Source organism: Phalacrocorax carbo (genome assembly GCF_963921805.1).
Source record: "Phalacrocorax carbo chromosome 30 unlocalized genomic scaffold, bPhaCar2.1 SUPER_30_unloc_1, whole genome shotgun sequence".
NCBI lineage: Eukaryota > Metazoa > Chordata > Aves > Suliformes > Phalacrocoracidae > Phalacrocorax > Phalacrocorax carbo.
In genome coordinates, this window is record NW_026990236.1 from 31,923 (window position 1) to 53,368 (window position 21,446).

General features: G+C 74.0%; 1 protein-coding gene across 1 annotated transcript; it reads left to right on the forward strand.

Annotated features, from left to right (window-relative positions):
- Positions 1–6: 6 nt before the first annotated feature.
- On the forward strand, positions 7–20,683 carry XAB2 (XPA binding protein 2; the record flags this gene model as incomplete). The annotated part of the gene is given in 16 exon segments (XM_064439704.1): positions 7–240; positions 805–953; positions 2,612–2,735; positions 3,481–3,678; positions 4,660–4,794; positions 6,029–6,193; positions 7,911–8,055; positions 10,522–10,673; positions 12,074–12,193; positions 13,181–13,312; positions 15,146–15,277; positions 16,395–16,508; positions 18,775–18,882; positions 18,884–18,938; positions 20,450–20,555; positions 20,557–20,683. Coding segments are annotated over 16 exon segments (2,166 nt in total), but the record flags the coding sequence as incomplete, so codon positions are not given.
- Between the last annotated feature and the right edge of the window lie 763 nt (positions 20,684–21,446).

Below are 21,446 nucleotides of genomic sequence, written 5' to 3' on the forward strand. Positions count from 1 at the left end.
CGCGGCCCGCCGGAAGTGGCAGTGGAGCCGAGGGAGATGGCGGACGGGGCTGCCATGGCGGAGCGGGAGGAGCCGATGGTGCCGCCGCTGGTGGCGGGGCCGGGATCGGAGCCGGAGCGGGAAGAGCCGGAGCGGGAAGAGCCGCAGGAGCCGCCGGAAGCGGGAGCGGGGCCGGAGGAGCCGGAGCCGGAGCGGGAGGAGCCGCTGGGAGCGGGGCCGGAGCGGCCCGAACTGCGCTTCGTGAGTGCCGGGGGGGGATTGGGCCTGGGCCCGCGGCCCCACCATCGCTGTCCCCTCCCGTGTCCCCTCTACGTTTCCTCTCTGTCGCGCCGTGTCCCTGTCCCCGTGTCCCCTCTGCGTGTCTCCCCCGGGTCCCTGTCCCCATGTCTGTCTCTGGGTCCATCCCATATCCCCATCCCGCCCTCCCTGTCCGCTCTTTCTTTGTCCCCGATCACTGTCGCTGTCATGTCTTGCTCTCCCACCCTGTCCCCGCTGCTCCGTGTCCCCGTCACCCCCCCGTCGCCCCTCGCCCTGGCTCGCTGCCAGCCGTTGTCCCTGTCACCCCCCCATTCCCATTCCCTGTCCCGGCCATCCCTCACGCCGTGTCACCGCTGTCCCCGTCGCCCCTTGTTCTCACTCCCCGTCCCACATCACCCCGTGTCCCTGTCACCCCTCATTTCTGCTCTCCCCGTCCTTGTCCCCGTCCCCCCCCCATCACACCTTGGTCCTGCTGCCCCATCACCTCCTGTCTCTGTCCTGTCGCCCCCCCGTGCCCCCCCTCCCAGCGCTGCCCCGTGTCCGCAGGAGGAGGAGGACGTGCAGCACGAGGAGGAGCTGCTGCGCAACCCCTTCTCGGTGCGGCGCTGGCTGCGCTACGCCCAGGCCCGGCAGAAGGGGCCGCGCCACCGCCTCAACCTGCTCTTCGAGCGTGCCCTCCGGGAGCTGCCCGGCAGGTGGGGGGCGCGGGGGGGGGGGGCTGGGGGCCTCCTGGGGGCGCTGCGGGGGGTTGGCGGGGCATGGCGGGGGGCTGGGGGCGTCCTGGGGGTAACTAGAGGGGATGGGGAGCATGGTGGCGGGACAGGGATGTGCTGGGGGGCACCTCGGGGGGGATGGGGGCATGGTGGGGGGGTCAGGGACATCCTGGGGGGCCCCTCTGGGGGATGTGGGGGCATGGTGGGGGGGTCAGGGACATCCTGGGGGGCCCCTCTGGGGGATGTGGGGGCATGGTGGGGGGGTCAGGGACATCCTGGGGGGCCCCTCTGGGGGATGTGGGGGGTCAGGGATATCCTGGGGGGCCCCTCTGGGGGATGTGGGGGCATGGTGGGGGGGTCAGGGACATCCTGGGGGGCCCCTCTGGGGGATGTGGGGGCATGGTGGGGGGACAGGGATGTCCTGGGGGGCACCTCGGGGGGATGGGGGCATGGTGGCGGGACAGGGATGTGCTGGGGGGCACCTCGGGGGGGATGGGGGCATGGTGGGGGGGTCAGGGACATCCTGGGGGTGGAACCACAGGGGACAGGGACATCCAGGGTGTCCCTGGGGGGTCCCTCTGGGATGCGGGGAGATCCTCGGCGGGGCACCCTGGGGGGGGGCAATGGACTGGGGGGACATAGAGACCTCCTTGGGGGGGCACGTTGGGGGGACAAGGGGGCACTTAAGGGGGATGGGGACATTCACGGTGTCCTCGGGGTGGGTGGGAGCACCTCCTGGGCAGGGACGGGGACCCCAGGGTCAGCTCATGGGTGGGGGGGACACAGGGACCTCAAGGTCCCCTTGGGGGGCAGCGGAGGAGAGCATGGGGATTTCTGGGGTGCCCCTGAGTGGGACAGGGACTTCTGGGGTCCCCCTGTGGGACAGGGGAGGGCTGGGGACACCCTTGGTCCCCTCCGGAGGGACAAGGGAGTGACAGGGACACGCCAGGTTCCTTCACGGGTGCCAGTGTCACCGTGTGTTCCCTCACGGGGTGGGTGGGTGACAGGGGACATCCCGGGTCCCCTTGCGGCGTGGGGCAGCGGGTGATGGGGACCGTCTGCGTCCCCTCATGGGTGACGGCGACATTCTGTGTCCCTCAGGGGGGCAGGTGGGTGACGGGGACCGCCTGCATCCCCTCATGGGTGATGGGGACATTCTGTGTCCCTCAGGGGGGCAGGTGGGTGACGGGGACCTCCTGGGTCCCCCAATGGGTGACGGGGACCTCTTGTGTCCCTCAGGGGGGCAGGTGGGTGACGGGGACCTCCTGGGTCCCTCAGGGGGGCAGGTGGGTGACGGGGACCTCCTGGGTCCCCCAATGGGTGACGGGGACCTCTTGTGTCCCTCAGGGGGGCAGGTGGGTGACGGGGACCTCCTGGGTCCCCCAATGGGTGACGGGGACCTCTTGTGTCTCTCAGGGGGGCAGGTGGGTGACGGGGACCTCCTGGGTCCCTTCATGGGTGACGGGGACATGTTGTGTCCCTCAGGGGGGCAGGTGGGTGGCAGGGACCTCCTGGGCCCCTGATGGTGACAGGGATACGCGTGTCTCTCAGTGGGGCAGGGGTGGGGGGGTGATGGGGACCTCCCGGGACCCCTCGCGGGGCGGGGGGGGAGGTGACAAGGACCCCCGGTGTCCCCCCAGTTACAAGCTGTGGTACCAGTACCTGCGGCAGCGGCGGCAGCAGGTGAAGGGGCGCTGCCCCACCGACCCCGCCTACGAGGAGGCCAACGCCTGCCACGAGCGCGCCCTCGTCTTCATGCACAAGGTGGGGGGACACGGGGGGATGTGGGGGGGCCATGGGGGTGTGGGGGGATACAGGGTCGGGGGGTGTGGGGGATACAGGGAGATGGGGGGTGCGGGGAGGGAACTGGAAGGGGATGGGGGGTGTGGGGAGGAGCTGGGGGGCCGGGGATGTTGGGGGGGATGTGGAGCCCCACGGCTGCCCCCCCAAGCCCCTCCACGGCCCCACGGCTGCCCCCCCCGCAAGCCCCTCCCCAGCCGCACGGCTGCCCCCCCCCCCAAGCCCCTCCCCAGCCCCCCGGCTGCCCCCCCGCCCCCCGGCTGCCCCCCCCAAGCCCCTCCCCCGCCCCCCGGCTGCCCCCCCCCCCCACCCCTTCCCCAGCCCCACGGCTGCCCCCCCCCCCCCAAGCCCTTCCCCAGCCCCATGGCTGCCCCTCCCCAGGCCCACGGCTGCCCTCCCCCAAGCCCCTCCCCAGCCGCACGGCTGCCCCCCCCCACAGCCCTTCCCCAGCCCCACGGCTGCCCCCCCCCCCAAGCCCTTCCCCAGCCCCATGGCTGCCCCTCCCCAGGCCCACGGCTGCCCCCCCCCCCAAGCCCCTCCCCAGCCCCATGGCTGCCCCCCCCCCCAGCCCCTCCCTAGGCCCATGGCTTCCCCCCCCCCCCCCAAGCCCTTCCCCAGCCCCACGGCTGCCCCGTCAAGCCCCTCCCAGCCCCAGAGCCGGCCCCCCCAAGCCTCTCCCAGCCCCACAAGCGCTCCCCGCGCCCCACAGATGCCCCGCATCTGGCTGGATTACTGCCAGTTCCTGGTGGAGCAAGGCCGGATCACGCGGACGCGCCGCACCTTCGACCGGGCGCTGCGGGCGCTGCCCATCACCCAGCACCACCGCGTCTGGCCCCTCTACCTCCAGTTCGTGCGGCGCTACCCCCTGCCCGAGACCGCCGTCCGCGTCTACCGCCGCTACCTGAAGGTACCCGCGGGCGCCCCGGGGCCGTGGGGCGCCCGGTCCTGGGGGGTGACGGGGGATACGGAGGGGACACGGGGTGGTGGGAGGGGCTGGTGGGGTCAGGGGACGTGGGGACAGGGGTGGCACGAGGGCAGGGGCAGGGTGACAGGGACACGCAGAGCACGGACGGAGGGGCCCCAAAGCGAGGTCGGTGGTGGCAGAGGTGACACGGGGCAGGGCCAGGGGGTGACACAGGCCGGGGGGTGACACGGGGTGGGGCCACGGGGCAGGGCCGGGGGGTGACACAGGCCGGGGGGTGACACGGGGCAGGGCCGGGGGGTGACACGGGCTGGAGGGTGACACGGGGCAGCGATGGGGGGTGACACGGGCCGGGGGGTGACACGGGGCAGCGATGGGGGGTGACACGGGCCGGGGGGTGACACGGGGCAGCGATGGGGGGTGACACGGGCTGGAGGGTGACACGGGGCAGCGATGGGGGGTGACACGGGCCGGGGGGTGACACGGGGCAGGGCCAGGGGGTGACACGGGGCAGGGCCAGGGGGTGACACGGGGCAGCGATCGGGGGTGACACGGGCCGGGGGGCGACACGGGGCAAGGATGGGGGGCGACACGGGGCAAGGATGGGGGGTGACACGGGGCAGGGCCAGGAGGTGACACGGGGCAGGGCCAGGAGGTGACACGGGGCAGGGATGGGGGGTGACACGGGGCAGGGATGGGGGGTGACACGGGGTGGGGCCACGGGGCAGGGCCGGGGGGCGACACGGGGCAGCGATCGGGGGTGACACGGGCTGGGGGGTGACACGGGGCAAGGACGGGGGGTGACACGGGGCAGGGGGGTGACACGGGGCCCTCAGAGCAGGGACAGGCCAGCTTGGGTGACCCCGGGCGGGGCAGGGGACGCCGCCGGGCGCGGCGGGGACGTGAGGGGACACGGGGGCCGCGGGGAGGGGCCGTGGGGCCGGGCCCTGAGCGTCCCCTCGGCAGCTGAGCCCCGAGAGCGCGGAGGAGTACGTGGGGTACCTGCGCTCCGTGGGGCGCCTGGACGAGGCCGCCGTGCGCCTGGCCCGCCTCGTCAACGACGAGCGCTTCGTCTCCAAGGAGGGCAAGTCCAATTACCAGGTGGGTGCTGGGGGCGGGGGCACCCATGGGTGCTGGGCGGGGGGGCGCCTGGTGGGTGCCAGGGCGCTCGGGGAAGGGGGTTTGAGGGGAACCGGGAGGTGGGAACGAGGGGCTGAAGGGCACCCCTGGGTGCTGGGGGGGCACCTGGTGGGTGTCAGGGAACTCAGGGAGGGGGGTGTGAGCGGCACTGGTAGGTGCTGGAGATGGGAACGAGGGGGCTGGGGGCACCCAGGGGTGCTGGGGGGGACCCCTGGGTGTTTGGGGGGGGTGCTGAGGGGGCACCTGGTGGGTGCCAGGGAGATCCGGGAGGGGGTTTGAGGGGAACCTGGAAGTGGGATAAGGGGATGGGGGCACCCATGGGTGCTGGGGAGGCGCCCCTGGGTGCTGAGGGGGCACCTGGTGGGTGCCAGGGAGATCTGGGAGGGGGTTTGAGGGGGAACCAGGAGGTGGGATAAAGGGGATGGGGGGCACCCGTGGGTGCGTGGGGGGGTGCTGGGGGGGCGCCCCTGGGTGCTGAAGGGACGCCCCTGGGTGCTGAGGGGGCGCCTGGTGGGTGCCAGGGAACTCAGGGAGGGGGTGTGTGAGCGGCACTGGTAGGTGCTGGAGATGGGACAAGGGGCTGGGGGCACCCATGGGTGCTGGGGGGGACCCCTGGGTGTTTGGGGGGGGTGCTGAGGGCGCCCCTGGGTGCTGAGGGGGCACCTGGTGGGTGCCAGGGAGCTCCGGGAGAGGGTTTGAGGGGAACCTGGAGGTGGGATAAGGGGATGGGGGCACCCGTGGGTGCTGGGGGGGACACCAGATGTTCAGTGGGGGCGCCCTGGGTGCTCTTGGGGCACCCTGGGTGCTGAGGGGGCACCTGGTGGGTGTCAGGGAGCTCGGGAGGGGATTTGAGGGGAACCTGGAGGTGGGACAAGGGGCTGGTGGCACTTACGGGTGCTGGGTGCAACCCTTGGGTGGCAGAGACTGCTTGGGGGAGCTGGGGGGACCCCTGGGTGCTGTGGGGGTGGGGCAGGAGTGTTGGGGACACCTGGTGGGTGCCAGGGCGCTTGGGGAGGGGGGGCTGAGACACACGGGGAGGTGCTGGAGGGGTGACAAGGGGCTGGGGGCACCCTTGGGTGGCAGAGACTGCTCAGGGGGGCTGGGGGGCACCCAGGGGTTTTGGGGGGACCTGAGGCTCCCTGGGAGGTTCTCGGGGTCCCCCTCGGGGTGCTGACCCCCCCCGTACCCCCCCCAGCTGTGGCAGGAGCTGTGCGAGCTGCTCTCCCAGCACCCGGAGCGGGTGCGCTCGCTGGACGCGGGGGCCATCATCCGCGGGGGGCTCACGCGCTTCACCGACCAGCTGGGCCGGCTCTGGGGCGCCCTGGCCGACTGCTACATCCGCAGCGGCCACTTCGAGAAGGTGATGCGGCCCCCAGACCCCCCCGGGGCGCCCCCCAGCAGCCCCCCCTGGGGCCCCCCCAGCACCCATCCCTGACCCCAGACCTCCCCAGGGGCCCCCCCAGCACCCGTCCCTGACCCACACCTCCCCAGGGCCCCCCCCAGCACCCATGCCTGACCCCCCCAGCACCCATCCCTGACCCCAGACCTCCCCACGGCCCCCCCCAGCAGCCACCCGCGGCCCCCAGACCCGTCCCCGACCCCAAACCACTCCTGGGCTGCCTCCGCCCTGTCCCCACGTCACCCAGGGGCACTCTGGTCCCCGGTACCCCCCGCCCCCACGGCACCCAGGGGCACCCCGGGGCACCCCTGCCCCGTCCCCACAGCACCTAGAGCTGCCCCCCGCGCTGTCCCCACAGCACCCAGGGGCGCCCTTGGCCGTGCCCCCGTCCCTATGGCACCCTGTCCCCCATCCCCTTCTCACCCAGGAACACCCCCACCCCGTCACCCATCCCCATGTCACCTGGGGGCACCCAGGGCCTCCCCCGTCCCTTGCCCCCCATCCCTGCGGCCCCCAGGGCCGCCCCCACCCCATCCCCCACCCGCACGTCACCCAGGGGCGCCCCCACCTCGTCCCACAGCCCCCTGGGGCACCCCCATCCCCGCAGCCCCCCGGGATGCCCCCATGCAGCGCGCTGTCCCCGCGGCACCCAGGGGCGACCCCACCCCGTCCCACGGCCCCCTGGGGCGCCCCCACCCCATCCCACAGCCCCCTGGGGCACCCCCATCCCCATGGCCCCCCAGGGTGCCCCCACGCAGCGCGCCGTCCCCCGCGTCACCCAGGGGCGCCCCCTGCTCCGTCCCACGGCCCCCCGAGGTGCCCTCACACAGTGGGCTGTCCCCACGTCACCCAGGGGCGCCCCTGCTCCATCCCACGGCCCCCCAGGGTGCCCCCACGCAGCGGGCTGTCCCCACGTCACCCAGGGGCGCCCCCCCTGTCCCACAGCCCCCCGGGGCGCCCCCCCCGCCCCCCGGCCTCCCCTGCAGCGCGCTGTCCCCACGGCCCCCCGGGGTGCCCCCACGCAGCGCGCCGTCCCCGCGGCACCCAGGGGCGCCCCTGCTCCGTCCCACGGCCCCCCGGGGTGCCCCCACACAGTGGGCTGTCCCCACGTCATCCAGGGGCGCCCCCGCCCCATCCCATGGCCCCCTGGGGCGCCCCCATGCAGCGTGCTGTCCCCACGGCACCCAGGGGTGCCCCCCTCTCCCCCCCCCATCCCATGGCCCCCTGGGGCGCCCCCATGCAGCGTGCTGTCCCCACGGCACCCAGGGGTGCCCCCCTCTCCCCCCCCCATCCCATGGCCCCCTGGGGCGCCCCCATGCAGCGTGCTGTCCCCACGTCACCCAGGGGCGCCCCCGCCCCATCCCATGGCCCCCTGGGGCGCCCCCATGCAGCGTGCTGTCCCCACGGCACCCAGGGGTGCCCCCCCCCCCCCCCCCCCCCCGTCCCATGGCCCCCCGGGGCGCCCCCCCCCGCCCCCCGGCGCCCCCCGCAGCGCGCTGTCCCCACGTCACCCAGGGGCGCCCCCGCCCCATCCCATGGCCCCCTGGGGCGCCCCCATGCAGCGTGCTGTCCCCACGGCACCCAGGGGTGCCCCCCTCCCCCCCCCCCCCGTCCCATGGCCCCCCGGGGCGCCCCCCCCCGCCCCCCCGGCGCCCCCCGCAGCGCGCTGTCCCCGCAGGCCCGCGACGTGTACGAGGAGGCCGTGCAGACGGTGATGACGGTGCGCGACTTCAGCCAGGTCTTCGACAGCTACGCCCAGTTCGAGGAGAGCGTCATCGCCGCCAGGATGGAGACGGCGGCGGAGCTGGGCCGGGGGGAGGACGGTGAGCCCGGGGTGCCCCCGAGGGGCGAGCCTGGGGGTGCCCCCCTCGGTTCCCCTCTGAGGGGCGAGTCTGGGGGTGCCCCCCTCGGTTCCCCCTCTGAGGGGCGAGTCTGGGGGTGCCCCCTCGGTTCCCCTCTGAGGGGCGAGTCTGGGGGTGCCCCCTCGGTTCCCCTCTGAGGGGCGAGTCTGGGGGTGCCCCCCCTCGGTTCCTCCCCCTGAGGGGCGAGTCTGGGGGTGCCCCCCCTCGGTTCCCCCTCTGAGGGGCGAGTCTGGGGGTGCCCCCTCGGTTCCCCTCTGAGGGGCGAGTCTGGGGGTGCCCCCTCGGTTCCCCTCTGAGGGGCGAGTCTGGGGGTGCCCCCTCGGTTCCCCTCTGAGGGGCGAGTCTGGGGGTGCCCCCTCGGTTCCCCTCTGAGGGGCGAGTCTGGGGGTGCCCCCCCTCGGTTCCCCTCTGAGGGGTGAGTCTGGGGGTGCCCCCCCTCGGTTCCCCTCCCCGAGGGGCGAGTCTGGGGGTGCCCCCTCGGTTCCTCCCCCTGAGGGGCGAGTCTGGGGGTGCCCCCCTCGGTTCCCCCCCCGAGGGGTGAGTCTGGGGGTGCCCCCCTCGGTTCCCCTCCCCCGAGGGGTGAGTCTGGGGGTGCCCCCCTCGGTTCCCCTCCCCGAGGGGCGAGCCTGGGGGTGCCCCCCTCAGTTCCCCTCTGAGGGGCGAGCCTGGGGGTGCCCCCCCTCGGTTTCCCCCTCTGAGGGGTGAGTCTGGGGGGGTGCCCCCCTCGGTTCCTCCCCCTGAGGGGTGAGTCTGGGGGTGCCCCCCTTGGTTCCTCCCCCTGAGGGGGTGAGTCTGGGGGTGCTCCCTCAGTTCCCCTCCGAGGGGTGAGTCTGGGGGTGCCCCCCTCGGTTCCCCCGCCGCGAGGGGCAAGTCTGGGGGTGCCCCCCCTCGGTTCCCCCTCCGAGGGGTGAGTCTGGGGGTGCCCCCTCGGTTCCCCTCTGAGGGGCGAGCCTGGGGGTGCCCCCCTCAGTTCCCCTCTGAGGGGCGAGTCTGGGGGTGCCCCCCTCGGTTCCCCCCCCGCAAGGTGCGAGTCTGGGGGTGCCCCCTCAGTTCCCCTCTGAGGGGCGAGCCTGGGGGTGCCCCCCTCAGTTCCCCTCTGAGGGGCGAGTCTGGGGGTGCCCCCCTCGGTTCCCCCCCGCAAGGGGCGAGTCTGGGGGTGCCCCCTCAGTTCCCCCCCCGAGGGGCGAGTCTGGGGGTGCCCCCCTCGGTTCCCCCCCCCGAGGGGTGAGTCTGGGGGTGCCCCCCCTCGGTTCCCCTCCCCGAGGGGTGGAGTCTGGGGGTGCCCCCCCTCGGTTCCCCTCCCCGAGGGGTGAGTCTGGGGGTTGCCCCCCTCAGTTCCCCTCTGAGGGGTGAGTCTGGGGGTGCCCCCCTCAGTTCCCCTCTGAGGGGCGAGTCTGGGGGTGCCCCCCTCAGTTCCCCTCTGAGGGGTGAGTCTGGGGGGTGCCCCCCCTCGGTTCCCCCCCCCGAGGGGTGAGTCTGGGGGTGCCCCCCTCGGTTCCCCCCGCCCGCGAGGGGCGAGTCTGGGGGTGCCCCCCTCGGTTCCTCCCCCCGAGGGGGTGAGTCTGGGGGTGCCCCCTCAGTTCCCCTCCGAGGGGTGAGTCTGGGGGTGCCCCGCCTCCATTTTCCCATCCCGGCCTCCCCAGCACCCCCCCGTGGGTGCCCGTCACCCTGTCCCGGGTGTCCCCAGCCCCCCACCCGCCCGGGGGTCCCCCATTGCCCCGTGTGGGTGCCCATCACCCTGTCCTGGGGGTCCCCCATTGCCCCCCGCGGGTGCCCATCACCCTGTCCCGGGTGTCCCAGCCCCCCGCCCGCCCGGGGGTCCCCCAGTGCCCCGTGTGGGTGCCCGTCACCCTGTCCCAGGTGTCCCAGCCCCCTGCCCCCCCGGGGGTCCCCCATTGCCCCTCGTGGGTGCCCATCACCCTGTCCCGGGTGTCCCAGCCCCCCGCCCGCCCGGGTGTCCCCCACTGCCCCGTGTGGGTGCCCACCGCCCTGTCCTGGGGGTCCCCCATTGCCCCCGTGTGGGTGCCCGTCACCCTGTCCCGGGGGTACCCCATTGCCCCCCGCGGGTGCCCATCACCCTGTCCCGGGTGTCCCAGCCCCCCGCCCACCCGGGATGCCCCCTGCCCCCCGCGTGGGTGCCCCATTGCCCCCCGTGGGTACCCGTCACCCTGTTCCGGGTGTCCCCAGCCCCCCGCCCACCCGGGGTGCCCCCTGCCCCCCCCGGGGGTCCCCCATTGCCCCCCGTGGGTACCCGTCACCCTGTTCCGGGTGTCCCCAGCCCCCCGCCCGCCCGGGGTGCCCCCTGCCCCCCGCGTGGGTGCCCCATTGCCCCCCGCGGGTGCCCATCACCCAGTCCCGGGTGTCCCAGCCCCCCGCCCGCCCGGGGTGCCCCCCGCCCCCCGCCGCTGACGCCCCCCGTCCCCGCAGAGGAGGTGGAGCTGGAGCTGCGCCTGGCGCGCTTCGAGCGGCTGATGGGGCGGCGGCCGCTGCTGCTCAACAGCGTCCTGCTGCGCCAGAACCCCCACAACGTCCACGAGTGGCACAAGCGGGTGCAGCTCTACCAGGGGCACCCCGAGCAGGTGGGGGGGCGCGGGGGGGCGGGGCATGGCCGGAGAGAGGGGCCTCAGCGCGGCCGGGGGATGCTGGAACGGGGTTGGGGGGTGGGAGGTGGGTGATGGGGAGGCAGGTGGGTGGGGGGCGCTGAGGTGGGGGGACGTCAGTGGGTGTGGGGGACACCTGGGGACATGGGGCGGGTGTGGGGGACACCTGGGTGGGTGTGGGGGGCACCTGGGGACACGGGGCGGGTGTAGGGGACACCTGGGTGGGTGTGGGGGACACCTGGGGACACCTGGGTGGGTGTGGGGGACACCTGGGTGGGTGTGGGGGACACCTGGGGACATGGGGTGGGGGTAGGGGGACGCTGGGGTGGGGGTAGGGGGACACCTGGGTGGGTGTGGGGGACACCTGGGGACACGGGGTGGGTGTAGGGGGCACCTGGGTGGGTGTGGGGGGCACCTGGGGACACGGGGCGGGTGTAGGGGACACCTGGGTGGGTGTGGGGGGCACCTGGGGGACACGGGGCGGGTGTAGGGGGACACCTGGGGACATGGAGCGGGTGTAGGGGGACACCTGGGGGACACGGGGCAGGTGTTGGGGACACGGGGCAGGTGTGGGGGGACACCCGGGTGGGTGTGGGGGACACCTGGAGACACGGGGCAGGTGTGGGGGGACACCTGGGTGGGTGTGGGGGGACACCTGGGGACATGGGGCGGGTGTAGGGGGACACCCGGGTGGGTGTGGGGGGACACCTGGGGACATGGGGCGGGTGTAGGGGACACCCGGGTGGGTGTGGGGGGACACCTGGGGACATGGGGCGGGTGTAGGGGACACCCGGGTGGGTGTGGGGGACACCCGGGTGGGTGTGGGGGACACCTGGGGACATGGGGCGGGTGTAGGGGACACCCGGGTGGGTGTGGGGGGCACCTGGGGACACGGGTGGGTGTGGGGGACACCTGGGGACATGGGGCGGGTGTAGGGGGACACCTGGGTGGGTGTGGGGGACACCTGGGGACACGGGGCGGGTGTTGGGGACACGGGGTGGGTGTAGGGGACACCCGGGTGGGTGTGGGGGACACCCGGGGACACGGGTGGGTGTGGGGGACACCTGGGGACACGGGTGGGTGTGGGGGACACCCGTGGAGGTGGGGTGGGCGTAGGGGACACCTGGGGACACTGACCTGTGAACGGGGGGCACCGGGGTGGCTGCAGGGGGACACTCGCTCACCCAGGGGCAGCAGGGTGACTCCCAGCGGGTGCTGGGGGGGACGTGAGGGGACACCCCTGGCACGGGCCCTCTGGGGCGGGGGATAGGGGGACGCATGGGGACAGCGGGGCACATGGGTGGGGTGGGACCCGTTTGGGGGTGCCGAGGGGTCCCCAGCGCCCCCCAGCGCCCCCCAGCGCCCCCCACCGCCCCCAGATCATCAACACCTACACGGAGGCCGTGCGCACCGTGGACCCCTTCAAGGCGACGGGGCGCCCGCACGGGCTCTGGGTGGCCTTCACCCGCTTCTACGAGGACAACGGGCAGCTGGACGACGTGAGTGGGGACCCCCCGCCGTCCCCCCCGCCCCGGGACACCCCCACGCCCCGCCTGTCCCCCCCAGCGTCCCCCAAACCCCGCCTGTCCCCCCCAGCGTCCCCCAAACCCCGCCTGTCCCCCCATGTCCCCCCCACGCCCCGCCTGTCCCCCCATGTCCCCCACGCCCCGCCTGTCCCCCCATGTCCCCCACACCCCGCCTGTCCCCCCATGTCCCCCACGCCCCGCCTGTCCCCCCATGTCCCCCACACCCCGCCTGTCCCCCCATGTCCCCCACACCCCACCTGTCCCCCCATGTCCCCCACACCCCGCCTGTCCCCCCATGTCCCCCACACCCCGCCTGTCCCCCCATGTCCCCCACACCCCGCCTGTCCCCCCATGTCCCCCACGCCCCGCCTGTCCCCCCATGTCCCCCCACACCCCACCTGTCCCCCCATGTCCCCCACACCCCACCTGTCCCCCCATGTCCCCCACGCCCCGCCTGTCCCCCCATGTCCCCCACACCCCACCTGTCCCCCCATGTCCCCCACGCCCCACCTGTCCCCCCATGTCCCCCACACCCCGCCTGTCCCCCCATGTCCCCCACGCCCCGCCTGTCCCCCCATGTCCCCCACGCCCCGCCTGTCCCCCCATGTCCCCCACGCCCCGCCTGTCCCCCCATGTCCCCCCACGCCCCGCCTGTCCCCCCATGTCCCCCACACCCCGCCTGTCCCCCCATGTCCCCCCACACCCCGCCTGTCCCCCCATGTCCCCCACACCCCGCCTGTCCCCCCATGTCCCCCCACACCCCGCCTGTCCCCCCATGTCCCCCACGCCCCGCCTGTCCCCCATGTCCCCCCACACCCCGCCTGTCCCCCCCACACCTTGCCAGCCCCCCCATGTCCCCCCACACCCCGACTGTCCCCCACGTCCCCCCCACACCCCGCCAGCCCCCCATGCCCCCCGCCAGCCCCCCATGTCCCCCCTGACCGCCCCCCACGCCCCCAGGCCCGCACCATCCTGACCAAGGCCACCCGCGTCCGCTTCCGCCAAGTGGAGGACCTGGCCGCCGTGTGGTGCGAGTTCGGCGAGATGGAGCTGCGCCACGAGAACTACGACGAGGCCCTGCGCATCCTGCGGGTCCGCGGGGACCCCCGCCGCGGGGAGGGTGCCCTGACGGGGGCTGGGGGTGCCCTAACGGGGCGTCTGGGTCCCCTAACGGGGCTGGGGGTGCCCTGACGGGGTCCTGGGTGCCCTAACAGGGAGCTTGGGTCCCCTAACGGGGCATCTGGGTGCCCTAACGGGGTGTCTGGGTGCCCTAACGGGGTCCTGGGTGCCCTAACAGGGAGCCTGGGTGCCCTAACGGGGTGTCTGGGTGCCGTAACGGGGTCCTGGGTGCCCTAACGGGGTCCTGGGTGCCCTAATGGGGTCCTGGGTGCCCTAACAGGGAGCCTGGGTGCCCTAACGGGGTGTCTGGGTGCCCTAACGGGGTCCTGGGTGCCCTAACAGGGAGCTTGGGTCCCCTAACGGGGCGTCTGGGTCCCCTAACAGGGCTGGGGGTGCCCTAACGGGGTGTCTGGGTGCCCTAACAGGGAGCCTGGGTGCCCTAACGGGGTCCTGGGTGCCCTAACGGGGTGTCTGGGTGCCCTAAGAGGGAACGTAGGTCCCTTAACGGGGTCCTGGGTGCCCTAACAGGGAGCTTGGGTCCCCTAACGGGGTGTCTGGGTGCCCTAACGGGGTCCTGGGTGCCCTAACAGGGAACGTGGGTCCCCTAACGGGGTCCTGGGTGCCCTAACAGGGAGCCTGGGTCCCTTAACGGGGTGCCTGGGTGCCCTAAGACGGAACATAGGTCCTTTAACGGGGTCCTGGGTGCCCTAACAGGGAGCTTGGGTCCCCTAACGGGGTGTCTGGGTGCCCTAACGGGGTCCTGGGTGCCCTAACAGGGAACGTGGGTCCCCTAACGGGGTCCTGGGTGCCCTAACAGGGAGCCTGGGTCCCTTAACGGGGTGCCTGGGTGCCCTAAGACGGAACATAGGTCCTTTAACGGGGTCCTGGGTGCCCTAACAGGGAGCCTGGGTGCCCTAACGGGGTGTCTGGGTGCCCTAACGGGGTGTCTGGGTGCCCTAACGGGGTGTCTGGGTGCCCTAAGAGGGAACGTAGGTCCCTTAACGGGGTCCTGGGTGCCCTAACAGGGAGCTTGGGTCCCCTAACGGGGTGTCTGGGTGCCCTAACGGGGTCCTGGGTGCCCTAACAGGGAACGTGGGTCCCCTAACGGGGTGCCTGGGTGCCCTAACGGGGTGCCTGGGTGCCCTAAGAGGGAACATAGGTCCTTTAACGGGGTCCTGGGTGCCCTAAGAGGGAGCCTGGGTCCTCTAAAGGGGTGTCTGGGTGCCCTAAGAGGGGTCCTGGGTGCCCTAAGAGGGAGCTTGGGTCCCCTAATGGGGTGCCTGGGTGCCCTAAGAGGGAACGTGGGTGCCCTAACGGGGTGCCTGGGTGCCCTAAGAGGGAACGTGGGTCCCTTAACGGGGTCCTGGGTGCCCTAACGGGGTGCCTGGGTGCCCTAACGGGGTTCTGGGTGCCCTAAGAGGGAACGTAGGTCCTTTAACGGGGTCCTGGGTGCCCTAAGAGGGAGCCTGGGTCCCCTAAAGGGGTGTCTGGGTGCCCTAAGAGGGTCCTGGGTGCCCTAAGAGGGAGCTTGGGTCCCCTAATGGGGTCCTGGGTGCCCTAGAGGGAGCCTGGGTCCCCTAACGGGGTGCCTGGGTGCCCTAAGAGGGAACGTGGGTCCCCTTAACGGGGTCCTGGGTGCCCTAACGGGGTTCTGGGTGCCCTAATGGGGTTCTGGGTGCCACGATCCCCGTTGGGAAGGGTGACAAGGGAGATGGGGGCAGCTGGGCGCTCTGTGCTGGGGGTGTGGGGGTACGGGGGGGCCGTGGGGACACGGTGACGCCCCCCGCCATGCCTGTGCCCCCCCAGAAAGCCACGGCGCTGCCCGCCAAGAGGGCCGAGTACTTCGACTCCACGGAGCCCGTCCAGAACCGCCTCTACAAGTCCCTCAAGGTCTGGTCCATGTTGGCCGACCTGGAGGAGAGCCTGGGCACCTTCCAGGTGGGTGACAGCCCCCCCCAGCACCCCCTCGGGGTCCCCAACCCCCCTGTGGGGTCCTTCCCTGCACCCCTCGGTGCTGGGTGCCCCCCTCGCATCCTCGCCCGGCTTCAGTGGGTGCCCCCTTGGCCTCCCCCACCCCTCCTGTCACCTCTGGGTGCCCCCCCATCCCCGCTGGGTGCCCCACACCTCGTGCTCCCTCGGTACCCTCTGGGTGCCCCCCAACCCCTCTGGGTGCCCCACAGCTTCTTGTGCCTCCTTGGTACCCTCTCGGTGCCCCCCAACCCCTCTGGGTGCCCCACAGCTTCTTGTGACTCCTTGGTACCCTCTCGGTGCCCCCCAACCCCTCTGGGTGCCCCACAGCTTCTTCTGCCTCCTTGGTACCCTCTCGGTGCCCCCCAACCCCTCTGGGTGCCCCCCAACCCCTCTGGGTGCCCCGCAGCTTCTTGTGCCTCCTTGGTACCCTCTCGGTGCCCCCCAACCCCTCTGGGTGCCCCCCAACCCCTCTGGGTGCCCCACACCTTCTCGTGCTCCCTTGGCACCCTCTGGGTGCCCCCCAACCCCTCAGGGTGCTCACATGACCCCTGGCACTCCCCATCCTCTCCAGGTGCTCCCCAAAGCCTCTGGGTACCCCCATCCCATCCCCCCTTATTCTCTCTGGGTGCCCCCATGTCCCCCTTGGCCACCCCCTTTCCTCTCTGGGGGCACCCATTGCGTTTGGGTACCCCCTTAGCACCCTTGTTTCATTTTGGCTGCTCCCATTGCCTTTGGGTGCCCGCTTGGTGCCCTCCTGTCCCCACTGGTCACCCCTCTGTCCCTGGGGGCGCCCCCAACCCCTTCCTACACCCCCAGCACCTTCTCCCCCCGCCCCCGGCACCCCTCTGTCCCTGGGGGTGCCCCCTCTGGGTGACCCCATCACCTTTGGGTGCCCCCTTGGCACCCCCATGTGCTTTCTGGGTGCGCACGAGTCCCCTTTGACACCCTTATGTCCCTTCGGGGGGCCCCCCCTCTCCTCCCCTTGCCCCCCTTCCCCCACCCTCGCCTTCCCCCCCGCCCTCGGCACCCCGCTGTCCCCCGGGGGTGCCGGGCGGTGGGTGCTGACCCCCCCGTGCCCCCCCAGTCCACCAAGGCGGTGTACGACCGCATCCTGGACCTGCGCATCGCCACCCCCCAGATCGTCATCAACTACGGGCTCTTCCTGGAGGAGCACGGCTACTTCGAGGAGAGCTTCAAGGTGGGCGCCCCGGGGGTGGGCGGGGGGCTGGGGGCACCCCTGGGGACACCCTGCGGCTGGGCAGGGGGCTGGGGGCACCCCTGGGGACACCCCTGGGGACACCCTGCGGCTGGGCGGGGGGGCTGGGGGCACCCCCGGGGGTGGGCAGGGGGGCTGGGGGCACCCTGCGGCTGGGGAGGGGGCTGGGGGCACCCCTGGGGGTGGGAGGTGGGGCTGGGGGCACCCTGTGGCTGGACAGGGGGGCTGGGGGCACCCCCGGGGGTGGGAGGGGGGGCTGGGGGCTGGGGGCACCCTGGGCTTGTCCCACGGCCAAGGAGGGGATCGGGGAGATGCTGGGGAGGGGTCAGGGGCGCCCCAGGGACCCCATGGCCGGGGAGGGGTCAGGGACCCCCCAGGGAGGGTGTCGGGGCCCCTGGGGGGGTCTCTTGTCCCCTGCGGGGCGGTGGGGGGGGTCCCAGCGGGGGGGTCCCAGCGGGGGGGTGCCAGCCACAGGGGGGTGACGGGGGGTCCCAGCAGGGGGTGCCAGCGGGGGGTCCCAGGCTGGGGGGTCCCAGCAGGGGGGTGCCAGCGGGGGTGTCCCAGTGGGGGGTGCCCGGGGGGGTGCCAGCGGGGGTGTCCCAGCGGGGGGGTGCCGGGGGGGTGACAGCGGGGGTGTCCCAGCAGGGGGGTGCCGGGGGGGTGACAGTGGGGGTGGTGACAGTGGGGGGGTGCCGGGGGGGGTGCCAGCAGGGGTGTCCCAGCGGGGGGGTGCTGGGGGGGTGCCGGGGGGTGACAGCGGGGGTGTCCCAGCAGGGGGGGTGCCGGGGGAGTGACAGTGGGGGGGGTGCCGGGGGGGGTGCCAGCAGGGGTGTCCCAGCGGGGGGGTGCTGGGGGGGGTGCCGGGGGGGTGCCAGCGGGGGTGTCCCAGCGGGGGGGTGCCGGGGGGGTGCCAGCGGGGGTGTCCCAGCAGGGGGGTGCCGGGGGGGTGACAGTGGGGGGGTGCCGGGGGGGGTGACAGCGGGGGTGTCCCAGCGGGGGGGTGCCGGGGGGGGTGCCAGCGGGGGTGTCCCAGCGGGGGGGTGCCGGGGAGGTGCCAGCGGGGGTGTGCCAGCGGGGGGGTGCCGGGGGGGTGCCGGGGGGGGTGACAGCGGGGGTGTCCCAGCGGGGGGGTGCCAGCAGGGGTGTCCCAGCAGGGGGGTGCCGGGGGGGTGCCGGGGGGGTGCCAGCGGGGTGTCCCAGCAGGGGGGTGCCGGGGGGGTGACAGTGGGGGGGTGCCGGGGGGGGTGACAGCGGGGGTGTCCCAGCGGGGGGGTGCCGGGGGGGTGCCAGCGGGGGTGTCCCAGCGGGGGGTGCCGGGGAGGTGCCAGCGGGGGTGTGCCAGCGGGGGGGTGCCGGGGGGTGTGCCAGCGGGGGGGTGCCGGGGGGGTGCCGGGGGGGTGACAGCGGGGGTGTCCCAGCGGGGGGGGTGCCAGCAGGGGTGTCCCAGCAGGGGGGGGTGCCGGGGGGGGTGCCGGGGGGGTGACAGCGGGGGTGTCCCAGCAGGGGGGTGCCGGGGGGGGTGACAGTGGGGGGGTGCCGGGGGGGGTGCCAGCAGGGGGTGTCCCAGCAGGGGGGTGCTGGGGGGGTGCCGGGGGGTGTGCCAGCGGGGGTGTCCCAGGCGGGGGGGTGCTGGGGGGGTGCCGGGGGGGGTGCCAGCGGGGGGTGTCCCAGTGGGGGGGTGCCAGGGGGGGTGCTGGGAGGGGGTGACAGCGGGGGTGTCCCAGCAGGGGGGTGCCGGGGGGGTGACAGCAGGGGGGTGCCGGGGGGGGGTGACAGCGGGGGGTGTCCCAGCGGGGGGGGTGCCGGGGGGGGTGACAGCGGGGGTGTCCCAGCAGGGGGGTGCCGGGGGGGTGACAGTGGGGGGTGCCGGGGGGGGGTGCCAGCGGGGGTGTCCCAGCGGGGGGGTGCTGGGGGGGTGCCAGCGGGGGGTGTCCCAGCGGGGGGGGTGCCGGGGGGGGTGCCAGCGGGGGTGTGCCAGCGGGGGGGTGCCGGGGGGGTGACAGCGGGGGTGTCCCAGCGGGGGGGGTGCCAGCAGGGGTGTCCCAGCAGGGGGGTGCCGGGGGGGTGCCGGGGGGGTGACAGCGGGGGTGTCCCAGCCAGGGGGGTGCCGGGGGGGGGGTGCCAGCAGGGGGTGTCCCAGCGGGGGGGTGCCCGGGGGGGGTGCCGGGGGGGGTGACAGCGGGGGTGTCCCAGCAGGGGGGTGCCGGGGGGGTGCCGGGGGGGGGTGACAGCGGGGGTGTCTCCGCAGGCCTACGAGCGGGGCATCGCGCTCTTCCGCTGGCCCAACGTGGCCGACATCTGGCACACCTACCTCAGCAAGTTCGTCGCGCGCTACGGGGGGCGCAAGCTGGAGCGGGGCGCGGGACCTCTTCGAGCAGGCGCTGGACGGCTGCCCCCCCAAATACGCCAAGAGTAATGGGGGGCGCCGGCGGGCGGGGCGGGGGGCTGGGGCTGGGGTGAGGGCGGGTGTCCCGACTGCCCGCCGCAGCCCTCGGGCACCCCTGGGTGCGTGTTGGGGTGCCCCGTGCCCCTGAGTGCCCCCCTGGGGTGTGTTGGGGTGCCCCGTGCCCCTGAGTGCCCCCTGGGGTGTGTTGGGGTGCCCCCGTGCCCCTGAGTGCCCCCCTGGGGTGTGTTGGGGGTGCCCAGCACCCCTGAGTGCCCCCCTGGGGTGTGTTGGGGTGCCCTGTGCCCCTGAGTGCCCCCGAGTGCCCCCCCTGGGGTGTGCTGGGGTGCCCAGCGCCCCTGAGTGCCCCCTGGGGTGTGTTGGGGTGCCCAGCGCCCCTGAGTGCCCCCCTTGGGGTGTGTTGGGGTGCCCCGTGCCCCTGAGTGCCCCCCTGGGGTGTGTTGGGGTGCCCCGCGCCCCTGAGTGCCCCCCTAGGGGGTGTTGGGGTGCCCAGTGCCCTTGGGCACCCCTTTAGGTGTGTTTTGCGACCCCCACCACCCCTGGGTGCCTTTTAGGGCCCCCCAACACCCTCGGGCACGCCCTTTGGGTAGGTGTAGGGACCCCCAGCACCCCCAGGTGCCTTTTGGGGCCCCCAACACCCTCGGGCACGCCCTTTGGGTAGGTGTAGGGACCCCCAGCACCCCCAGGTGCCTTTTAGGGCCCCCCGACACCCACAGGCACCCCCTTTGGGTATGTGTTGGGACCCCCAGCACCCTCAGGTGCCTTTTAGGGCCCCTGACACCCTCGGGCACCCTCTTTGGGTATGTGTGGGGACCCCCCAGCACCCTCAGGTGCCTTTTAGGGCCCCTGACACCCTCGGGCACCCTCTTTGGGTATGTGTGGGGACCCCCAGCACCCTCAGGTGCCTTATGGTGCCCCCAACACCCTCGGGCACCCCCTTTGGGTATGTGTAGGGACCCCCAACACCCTCGGACACCCCCTTTGGGTATGTGTAGGGACCCCCAGCACCCCCGGGTGCCTTTTGGGGGCCCCCGACACCCTCGGACACCCCCTTTGGGTTTGTGTAGGGACCCCCCAGCACCCTCGGGCACCCCCTTTGGGTGTGTGTAGGGACCCCCAGCACCCTCGGGCACCCCCTTTGGGTGTGTGTTGGGGGCCCCCAGCACCCTCGGGCACCCCCTTTGGGTGTGTGTTGGGACCCCCAGCACCCTCGGGCACCCCCTTTGGGTATGTGTTGGGACCCCCAGCACCCTCGGGCACCCCCTTTGGGTATGTGTTGGGACCCCCAGCACCCTCAGGCACCCCCCTTTGGGTATGCGTTGGGACCCCCCAACACCCCTGGGTGCCTTTTAGGGCCCCCAGCACCCTCAGGCACCCCCTTTGGGTGTGCATCGCGACCCCCGGCACCCTCAGCACCCTCACCCCGCCCCCCCCCCCCCACTCACCCCTCGTTTCCCCCACCCCCCTTGCCCCCCCCCGAGTTTTCGGGGTGCCGACGGGTGCCGCTGGGTGCCCGCAGCCATCTACCTGCTGTACGCCCGGCTGGAGGAGGAGTTCGGGCTGGCGCGGCACGCCATGGGGGTGTACGAGCGCGCCACCCGCGCCGTCCTGCCCGCCCAGCAGCGGCGACATGTTCAACATCTACATCAAGCGGGCGGCCGAGCTCTACGGCGTCACCCACACCCGCCCCATCTACCAGAAGGCCATCGAGGTGGGGCTGGGTGCGGGGGGGGGGCACCCGGGGGGGCCGAATGTGGGGCTGGAGGGACCCTGTGGGGGGTGGGGGGGGGCCAAACGTGGGGCTGGAGGGACCCTATGGGGGCTGGGGGGGCCAAACGTGGGGCTGGAGGGACCTAGTGGGGGGGGTGGGGGGCCGAACGTGGGGCTGGAGGGACCCTATTGGGGGTGGGGGGGGGCCGAATGTGGGGCTGGAGGGACCCTATTGGGGGTGGGGGGGGCCGAATGTGGGGCTGGAGGGACCCTGTGGGGGGTGGGGGGGGCCAAAAGTGGGGCTGGAGGGACCTAGGGGGGTTGGGGGGCCAAACGTGGGGCTGGAGGGACCCTATGGGGGCTGGGGGGGGTCAAACGTGGGGCTGGAGGGACCCTATGGGGGGTGGGGGGGCCAAACGTGGGGCTGGAGGGGACCCAGTGGGGACGTGGGGGGCCAAACGTGGGGCTGGAGGGACCCTATGGGGGGTTGGGGGGCCAAGCGTGGAGCTGGAGGGACCCTATGGGGGGGGTGGGGGTGGGCAAATGTGGGGCTGGAGGGACCCTAGGGGGGTTGGGGGGACCAAACGTGGGGCTGGACGGACCTAGTGGGGGGGGTGGGGGGGGGCCAAACGTGGGGCTGGAGGGACCCTATGGGGGTTTGGGGGGCCAAACGTGGGGCTGGAGGGACCTAGTGGGGGGGTGGGGGGCCAAAAGTGGGGGCTGGAGGGACCCTAGGGGGGGTTGGGGGGCCAAACGTGGGGCTGGAGGGACCTAGTGGGGGGGGTGGGGGGCCAAGCGTGGGGCTG